Source organism: Egretta garzetta, unplaced genomic scaffold (assembly GCF_000687185.1).
Source record: "Egretta garzetta isolate BGI_Z169 unplaced genomic scaffold, ASM68718v1 scaffold794, whole genome shotgun sequence".
Lineage (NCBI taxonomy): Eukaryota > Metazoa > Chordata > Aves > Pelecaniformes > Ardeidae > Egretta > Egretta garzetta.
In genome coordinates, this window is record NW_009259327.1 from 4,766 (window position 1) to 14,829 (window position 10,064).

The 10,064-nt window shown below is 55.4% G+C and overlaps 1 protein-coding gene across 1 annotated transcript in view; it reads left to right on the forward strand.

Annotated features, from left to right (window-relative positions):
- Positions 1–10,064, forward strand: part of VDR (vitamin D receptor) — a gene marked incomplete at its 5' end in the record, with an annotated part of 22,211 nt that overhangs the window by 3,233 nt on the left and 8,914 nt on the right. The window contains one exon of the mRNA XM_035892186.1: positions 4,299–4,429. Coding sequence (XP_035748079.1) covers positions 4,299–4,429 — 131 coding nt within the window. The remainder of the gene's footprint in view (positions 1–4,298; positions 4,430–10,064) is intronic.

Below are 10,064 nucleotides of genomic sequence, written 5' to 3' on the forward strand. Positions count from 1 at the left end.
CTCCTTCTCTGGAGATCTTCAACCCCCACCTGGACGCTGTCCTGTGTAACATGCTCTAGGAGAACCTGCTTGAGCAGGGGGGTTGGACTGGGTGAGCTCCCAAGGTCCCTTCCAACCCTTGCCAGTCTGGGATTCTTTGATATCAGGCTGTGCTTGTGTGCACTTGTTGTTCTTCAACTTCCAGCTTGTGCTCCCCAAGCAGGTCTTTGGGGAAAAAAAAAAAGAAAAATCACTGCGCTGGTATCAATTTCTGGTGGCTGACTGCACTTACCTGGGAGGTCGGGCTCACAGCCTTGGCTGGAAGGGGCTAAAAGTGGGCAAGCGGGCTGTGAACATCGAACCACAGCAGCAAAACCTCAGGGAGGGTTTCACAGCTTTTTTTTGAGTGCGCTCAGGTTGCAGACGCGACTTGGTGTCCTCTACAGGCTGGACCAGGTTCCTCTGTCCCCAGAGCCTTGTGCACCGCAGCGGAGGATGCGGCAAAATGCAGCCTGAGCCTTGGCTCGCTGGCGTGGCTGCAGAACTGCTGAGGACCCTAGCGCTGGTGGATCTCGCCTGCCTTGGGGATGTACCTGTGCGAAGTCCCCCTGGAGGTCCTGGTTTCATGATTCCATAAAAGGCATTGGGAATTTTCTGGCACCTCTGGGTGCTCAGACGTGTGTGTAACCCGCAGCACAAACAGACGTGAGGAAACCTTTGGCTCCTTGCTTCAAAGTCCACTGTTTACTAACGCTGCCGATGACAACGGCAGCCTTTTATTGGGCTCCGCTGTTTGCTCAGCTCTTAACAAAGCAGCTAAGCCGGCGTGATTTATTCTGCTGTGACTTGGCCGAAGCATCCATGGTTTCTCCGGTTTCTTCTGCAGCCTTAGTTTTTTCCCCCCCTCCCCGGTGCAACAACACTGGGCGTTAATAGCAGAGCTGCTTGGAAAGGCTCTGGGTATTTCGAAACCCATAAAGTCCCCACCCATCCTGTCTGCATCAGCGCATCTCCCACTCCCGTAATCCTCCCCAATTCTTTGCCGTGTTCCACATGAAACTTTGAAAAATAAATCCATCCCCCTCTTCCTCCTTCCCCAGAGGTCTCTGAAGATATTTCAGGGCAAGGTGCAGTTGTCTGGAGGGATCCTGGGATCAGAAGCAGGGGATGGAGCTGGCAAGATTTGGGGGAGAAAATGCAAATGGGCGCGCAACGGGTGCCAGATTGCCACAGCTCTGCTCCTGGCGTTGACTTGGCTGTTGGTGTACCAAGGGGCTTCCCTGGAGGGCTGCGTAGGCGTAGGTGTAATGGGGGAGAAGCAGGGGATTATCCTACCCCGACCGGTTTGTGACGGCTGCGGGAGGTGGTTCTGCTGCAGCCTTGGTCCCAAAATGACTCCTCGTGTATTAGCCCTGTGGTGGGGGACGGAAAGGACGTGCCAGGAAGGCCACTGCGGGGTTTGGTTATGAGTAGGGTAGCGCTCGGGAAAGAGCGTGTCACAGGTTCTGCAGACGTGTGAGTTGTCTGTATCAAAAGCCCATTTTGCTAATAAAAAAAACCTCCGAATGAGTTACTTTTTCTCTATCAGTCCTGTCTGGTGAAGGGGAAGGAGCGAGCACAGCACTAATACCTGCTGTACCATGCAGGGCTGGGCTGGGCTTCACCCTCCCTCCGGTGGGGGCTGTCAGGGCTGCTCTTTACCATCTGTTTTTATGTAACTTGACATTTCTGATAACCTAAAAGCCATTTTATACAGGCACTGGCGTTTGCCATCTCCTCGCTGTGCTAGGTAGGACCATCGGGCACGCGCAAAGATCAAGGATGGAGCTCAACTGCCCGCAGCCAGGGGTGGTTAATGCTCGGGTTCCCTGGCTTGTGGAGCCGGAGTTAGGCAAATCGCAGTCCTCCCTGTGGCTGGAGTGCTCTCCATTGAGGCCAGGATCCGTTGGGCAGGATAAATCCAGATGGGCTGCTCCTGTGCCCATGAGAGGGGCGTCCTGCGAGCAGCGGGGAGCGCTGGATGTCACCCCTCCGAGTACGGCAGCCCGTTCCTTTGCGATGCTGCATTTGCACGCGGCGAAGGGTTACGTTGGAGACCACGCGTGGGAACGCTGTCCCTATTTCCCCCGCCGCTCCCCGCTCTGCAAACCCCGGCTTCCCTCGCTGCTGGCTGCAGCCGTGTTTACTCTCACCCGCCGGCTGGGTTTTGCGCAGGGAGGGATCTCGTTATTTTTAACGTTCGGCAGCCTGCCTGGGACATGGATCTTAAATGAGCCTTGAAATGAAATGGCTAGTTCGGGAGCTTCATAAAAATACACCGCAGCCGGAGGGCGTGAGCTCCTGCTGTGGGGTGGACAACCGCTCCCCTGGTGTAACTTGGGGCCCCTCGTAGCCGAAAGCCGTAGACCCTTGGGGGCAGAGAAGCGGCTGCTTCGAAAAACCCCCTCTGTTGTGCCCAGCCGCCCTGTTATTCGAATAAACTGCAATTTTCATACCAAACCCATAATGTTGGCTTGCCCTCACCCACAGGACATCTTTCCCTGCCCGAGGGCCTCATGTTTCTCTTGCTTGTTTGTGCATTCCCCAGCCTTGCCCTGGGCTGCAGGGCAAAAGACGAGCCACCTATCTGCCCTAGATGCTCAAAACCACTCCTGCTCACCCAAACTGGGAGATTTGAGGATGTTCAGTTTCAAACCCTGATTTGCCCCTGAGCTGAGCAACGTTTGTCCCCGTTCCTGGGAGAGCAAAGGTCCTGCTGGCCTTGGTGGAAGGGGAAAACCCGGAGGAAAGCGATAAACGGAGACCCAGCTGCCAGGTGGAACGGCGTAAGGCGGGTTACGGAGGGCTCTGCCTCCCTGTATTAATTTTCCTAAATGCATTTATTCATCTCTGAGGTGAAGGGGGGAGCGTAAAGCCTCTTTGTTTACGTCTCCCTTTCTAAAATAGCCTCGAAATTGCACGCTCGGATCTGCGGCCCGAGAACATATTTTATATTTATACCCTATAAGCGCGGGCTTGGCGCCGTTCCTGGGCTGGGGGGGCCCCTCTGCCGTCGCCCTCCCAGCCTGCAGTCGCCCGCTTGGTGCGTCCACGTTGTTTGCCTGTGGAGCGCAGGGGTCGTGCCCCATCAGCTCAGCTTCGGGGAGGGATTTTATTGCTGGAAGAGTGACTCTTCCTAGCGGGAGACTCTTCAGGCCAGTGCTGAAATACAGCATTAACTTGGTGGCGTGTTTCTCGGTGCCCTACCTGAATTGCATCTCAGCTCTGCTTCTCTGCTGCATTTGACTCCAGCCTGGAGGCATCTTGGGATTGCTTCACCTCCATTCAAAATCATTCATTTTAAAAAAAAATAAATCTTCATTTAAAGCAAGCGGCACCTTTAGAAATAGAATCATAGAATCGTTGAGGTTGGAAAAGACCTTTAAGATCATCAAGTCCAACCGTTAACCTAACACTGCCATCCCACCACTAAACCCTGTCCCTAAGCGAATCCAGAGATAAGCTTCGCTTGCTGATGGCAGATCCTGGAGGAACCTTCTCCAAAGCAGAAGCAGCATCTCCCAGCGCAGAGGAGAAGCCGCCCTTAATGGCCCAGCTCAGCTAGGCCTGTAACGTGTCATTAGCGGCCATCGCGCGGGACGGCCCCGCAGAGAGGCGACTTTCCTTCGCTGGGAGCTCTGGCTTTGACCCTTTGTACTTGGAAGATTTACGGTCCCGATTGCAGCAGCGGCTTAATGTGGCACGGTGCGGTTTTGGTGGAAGAGGGGGTTATTATGTTAAGTGTTGTTTCTCTTGTATCCTGCAGTGAGATTTCTTTCTCCTGCGCACACAAACATGCGCTCCAGCCAGTTATTCCAGCAAAGCCAGGCTTTAAAGACTGGTAAAAGTTTAATAACACGGGCTGCTTGGGTACGTGCCGGCCTCCACTCTGGTTTCTTCTGCTGCTGGTGGGGGTTTCTCTTCTTTTGGCCTTCAAAATACCTGTTCCCAGCCAGAAAGCTGCTTAACCTGTGGTTGAACCCCTCAGGCTGTGTCCTTGTGAGAAGTTGCCCTTTTCTATGCTGCCCAGCAGTGTCTGAACCTCTCAGATCAAACCCATAGATGCCCCCAACCAGGTACAGCCTCTCCAACGGCTGAGCTGAACAGAGCCAGGTCAGAGATGCTTCCAGCATCCTCTTAGCAATCTCTCTCCAGCAGTTTCCCGTCCGGAGAGCTGGATTTGTGCTTGCATCTCCTCCCGATGTTTAGAGCAGCCCCTTGCACAGTCAAAACGGTGCTGATTTGACCCAAGCCATTTTTTTTCCCCCGTTCCTCTCCAGGAGAAGCATGAAGAGGAAAGCGATGTTCACGTGCCCGTTCAACAGTGACTGCAAAATCACCAAGGACAACCGGCGGCACTGCCAGGCGTGTCGGCTGAAGCGCTGCGTGGACATCGGCATGATGAAAGAATGTGAGTATACGGACACGCATCCCGTGGGGAACGGCCCGGCTTCGTGCTCTGATGTCCTTTTCCTTCTCAATTAACATGCCGTGCAGGAGGCAGCCGTGCAGGCGTCAAACCTGAAAGCCCCACAAGGATTTGAAGAGGATGCAAAGGGCAGGGGATGTGGTGGGTAATGATTGAGAGGAGCTCGTTTAATGATTGAGGCTGTTCCTGTGGTGGTTAGCGATCAGGGGAGTTGCTTTTATCAGAGCCAAGTCTCCTTTGCTAGGTCTTTGGGGGGCATCAGCTTAGGGAGAGCATCCGGGGCTGTTTCTGATTAACCCCCGGTTACATCAACTGAACTTACTCCCGTCCTGCCTGTGCAAAGTCGTCGTCCTCTCCGACGCGTCGCCGCACGCTCCTCGCTGCATCCAAACAGGGGGAGTTGAACGAGCTTCCCCACAGCGACAGTAATTTCCAATAGCATGGAACTGCCTTGCCTTTTGCTCTGCCGTACCTCTTGGGCTTTGTTTTTTTTTTGGGCCCTTACTCTTGCAGGGTGGGTCCATCCCACGTGCACAGCAGAGACTTCAGTAAATAGCAGGGGGATGTAAAGTAGTTTTTAACCCAGTCCAAACACACTAATGTTGTGCAAATATTTATTTTCTTCAATCATATTTATAGCTAAGCAGCCTTTAAAAATAAAATCCATTTGACGCGCTTCCTCCTTGCGTACGCGTGCTTCCCACGTCCTAAGTTTTTAGGAGAAGGCTGGTGTTCACGTAACGTTCAAACCAAAATAACAGCCTTCTGCTGGGAGACGTTGCAAACAGGACATCACGTCCAATGATTGATGGACATTTGGCAAATGGAAGCGCTGCTCGTTTCCTTACGTGGCAAGCGGAGAGCAAACAGCGTCCCACGTCACAGGGGGCCACCGGGGTGGCACCTGGGTCCTCCAGAAAATCAGAACCTGTAGGCGTTCGCAGGGAAAAAAAGGCCTAAATTTCCAATTGTCCCAAAGATTGAGCAGATCCCTGATGAAGAGAAGATCCCTGGAGCTTCCTTTTTTGAAACAAGCAGCTGTGTCCCATAAAGAGGGAGAAAAAGACCCTATAAAACACCATATGTACCCACGTTTTGGGTGAGCACGAGGACGTGTGAGCCCACGGTAGCTGGTCGGTGCAGTCCATTTGGCATAGCCGTCGCTAACGAGGGAAATGCATTGGCTTGTGCTGGTTCATTACCCAGGAAAGGCCGGAAAACTCAGCGGCAGCGATGCATGGGGTGTTTGCACCCCGGCCGGGGCCAGGTCCCAGGGATGTGCATGCTCTCCGCAGGAGTTAACTTGTAAGCCACCGCGTTAGCAAACTGTTACTAGATTAACAAAGCCTGACCTAAGGAGATTAAAAATAGCCTTCCTGCGGACTTTGCTGCTGGTGAAATGAAGGGGAACGAGGTGTCCTGCTGTTATTTTTAGGTCGAATCAGGGATCTTGAAGCTCTCGACAGGGGGTTGTGTCTTCCCCAGGCTGGCGTCGAAGGCGATGGGGGTTGTCACAGGCAAGGCTGGGCTGGTTTACCCCCGCTGCCGATGGGATCCGAGTCCGAAGCAGAAATGAGGGAGTTAGATGGGGATAAAGAGGAGGAGGAAGAGGGCAGACCTTGAGCCTGTGTTAATGTGGGGTTTGGTGCAGGCAGACCCTTCTCCATCCTGGAGCTGGATGGCCTGGATGATTTTAGACATCACCTCCAGCCCAAACCACGCAGGGCTGAGACCTGTGGCAGCGCGGCCGTGTCGAGGGTCCCTTCTCCGACGCATGGTCCAAGTTTGGGTGTAGCCAAACCCGTGGACCAGACGCTGCAGTAATGGGCTGGAGGAGCCAGTGCTTGCTGAGGAGGGGCAGCAAGGGAAGGGTTCGCGTGTGCTCAAACTCATACAGAGCAAAAGCCCCAAGCCACTGGTGGTCCCCAGCGAGCTGGGGACAGCGTCAGGGTGGCCACTGTCCCCTGAGGAGGGACCAGGGAGGAGAGGAGGTGGAAGCTGGAGGGCAGCCAAGGTTATGGCAATAAGTCTGGAGCAGGATTTATAGCCCCAATGCCTGGGTTCACCCCAAGTTGTCCGCAGCCAACGTTAGCAAATAGTTGTGGTTTTCTTCCTGTCTTATCTGCACGGGGTGAAGCACAGGGCAAGCTTGCGGGGCTGCAGAGTGGGCGATCAGCAGGGGAGAAATCCACCTCACAGCCTGAGCCGTGGCATTTGGGAACGCTCCTTTTGCCGCTCTCAGGAGTGGTTTCCCTTTGGATGGCTCCGAGGAGGGTAGGTATCCGGCCTAGGGATGCCTTGGCTGCCGTGCCCACTTGCTGCTGGTTTTTTCCTAGGGTGATGTACTTTAGAGTGGGGTGGAGGGTTCGTTGCTGGACTATCCTGCCTGCTTCAGCACCGGTTTGGGTGGCAAAACGCTGAAGTTACCCCTTCCGCCCTGTAAAATTGCCTTTTGCCAGCTGCCTGCAGCTCAGGAAGGGGCGTTCGTCCCTCGGGGCTGGGATGGCCAAAGCACGGGGCGTTAGATGGACCCAGGCTCCACAGCCAGCCATAACCTTTGGGTGATTCACCTCTCTTAGTGTCTCTGCCCCTTCTCCCCCAGCCTTTAACAGCTCTCCAGTGTTCCCAGCATAGGCACGCAGGGACGGGGGACAGGTCATCTGTCCTGCACGCTCTAAAGATGTTGCTGCAAAGCAGGAAGATAAATTACGCAGCACCAAGTCGAGCAGCCGGAGAGACGCGTGGGCTCGCCGGGACTGCAGCAGTCTCATTTTGTTTATTCACTCCCCGCCACTTCATTTGCTGCTGGGGAAGTTTTTGGTTTTTTGGTGCTTGTCGTGGTGCCAGTCAGCTGGGAATCAGTGAATCTCCTTGGGAGGGTCCCCAGCCCCATCCTGGGGCAGTTTGTCCCCCTGCAGCCAGATCCTCGGACATTAGTGAAGGTGGTTGCAGGTAATTCCACTCCCCGGCGCCGCAGCAAGGTCTATAGCTTGCCTGGCTCAGCACCCCATGGATCTTCTCTCCCTTTTTCCAAGGAAAAGGCTTGCTGGGATCTGGTTGTAGTCACGAGCAGCTGATGCTCTGCATCCTCACCATGTGGCTCGATTTATGATCTCAGTGCTGAAAATCCCCAAAAGGGAGGAGAAAAAAAAACAAAAAACCATCATCTCAGAGCCAGGGAGAGGAGAAGAAACTGGAAGGAGATTGTGCAGAGAGAGGGGAATTTCCCAAATCGGTCAGGAGAGGAGCAGAGATGCTCGGGGGAGCAGGCAAGGCGAGGGCAGCAGTAGCCGGCAGGGTTACGGTTGTTTAGGGTGGGACTGCGGGACGAGGGTGAGCAAGGCGGGAGGAGCCTTTCCCAGCTCTCCTCCGCTTCCCCGAATAGGCGGTGATACTCAAAAGCAAAAAAAAGTCCCCGCTGTCCCAAACACGGAATGTGTTATTTCCCGGCCCGGGAACCGCTGCACGGCAGCGTTGTGAAACGCCGGCCTCTGGCACCCGTGCTGATGCTGGAGACTGGCTGAGAGGCGAAGCAGGAGCACGAGAGGGAGGGAAGAGTCGTGGCCGTCTGGGAAAACGTCACTTAGTGGCGGCCGGTGTTTGCAGGCTCTCTGGGAAGCATCTCTGCTCCCCGCGGGCTCGAAGCACATGCTCTAAACATCCAGGGTTCCTCTGCAAGTAGAGCAGGAGAGGAAGCCAGCAGGGGCTGAGCATCTGGAAAGCCCTCTCCGAAATCTGTGCAAGCATCGCTTCGGTTAGCCACGTCTCAGCTGCGTTGGAGGGACACGACCTCCTTGGCAGGGGGAGAGCCGTAGCCGGGGGTCCTGCAGGTGCTGTCGCTGCTCCGATTTACTCCGGTGCGGGTCAGGGACCTGCGGTTTAAATCGCTGCTGTTCGCCCGTCGCTGCAAGCTTTCCTCCTCTCTGGTTCCCCTGCAAACCCACGCGCTGTAGGAGACGCAGCCAGCCCGCAGCGTCCCATTTACCCCCTCTCCCGCCATCGCAATGTTTGTTGTGCAACGTGGGTTTTCCGGCCGTGCTACCCCTTGTCCCAGCCCTCTCACCGCTGGCTGCGCTGCCGAGAACACCTGCAGGGATCCGGCTGCCTTTAGAAATGCTGCGTTTCCCGACGACAAAGGCGTCTTGGGGTGGTCGCAGCTGGGGTTCGGAGCAGGTCAGCAGGGCTGAGAGGTGCGGTTTTGGGAGAAGCAGCGGGGATGAATTAGGCTTTACTCCCCAGCTTTCAAGGGTGCTCGGCAGGGGCCACTGGGAAGGCTGCATCCCGGGTATTTACTGCATGAACTGGTGCAGAGCGATCCTGGGCAGCCTTGGCAGTTATGAGTGAGGTTGCAACGCCCTGCAGGGCTGCTCAGGGGATCTCAATACCCATGCCCTGTCCCCACAGCGTGTTAAACTGCTGCTTTTGTTTCTTGACCCTCACCTAGCTGTGATTCACCCCAGAGCCACTGCTGCGAGGGGTGCTTCTGCAGCCCTCTTGCCAACCAGGGACACCAGTTGGGCTTCTGGCTGCCACCACCATCCCAGTGAGACCCCACCATGATGGCTGTGCCAGGCAGGCTGTCCCAGGGTGGGGAAACAACCACGGGGCTTTTTGCACCCCCCCAGGGCTGGACGGTATCCCTGGCTCCAGGTGGGGCAGGCAGAAGCACCCACCATTCAGGCTTCAACTAAATGCTTGGGAGACACCCGGTGAACACATTTCGTGCCTGAAGTTCCCTAAACTTTAATTTTGCTTTATGTTTGGCTGCTCTTTCCTCTCCTGGCAGAGCGAGTCTGCCTTCGTGCTGCTCTGCTTCATCCCACAGCACTTCCAAGCCCCTGGTTTTGGCTGGGGTTGCGGGGTTGTATCCTCGCCCGGCCGGCTGTATCCTCACGTGCTACCCTTGGTGTTGGCCGTGGCTTTCCCAGCTGCCCTTGTGGTGTTTCGCAAAGAGGGCCAGCATCTGTCTGGAAGCGATGGGGAGATGTTATCTCAGCCTCTGCATGGGCTTTGGGTGAGGGCAGCCCACAAAAGCTCAGCCACATCGCTGGTCGTGCCAGGAGTCTGTGGCTGGATGTCTCCAGCTCGGCGTTTGGGAGGAGATCGGATCTGGCGCGTGAGCCGGGATCTTGAGTGGAAGGTGCAGGTGTCGAGCCGCTTCCCGATCCGGTGCTGACATCCCTCGTCCATCTTCCCACCGGTCCTACCGAAAAACAGTTCCTCCAGCACAGCCAAGCAGAGTGCATTTCAGGTTTGCTGCTCCCCGGTGTCACTGGGAACGATTTCAGAACGATTTCACCAGAAACGCCGGGGGGTGTTCTCAATCCACAGTGCTGATGCTGGGGCTGTGTCTCGGCTTGCACAAGTTACACCGTGCCGTGGCACGGGTGTGCACATCACCAGACAAGCTGGGAGGGAATCACAATTCCCTTTTATCCGATTTTTTTAAACACCTGCGGGGCTTCCTTTGGGTTTTAGTCTCCTGTGAGCTCCAGCAAGTCCTATCAGAGAGTTTAGCACCAACCCCAGGACCTGCTGCCAGCCAGAGCCATGGCCAGTTTCTGCCAACATCGCTGGCAGTTTGGCAATGAATTCACAGCAAAACGCGGCCCCACTG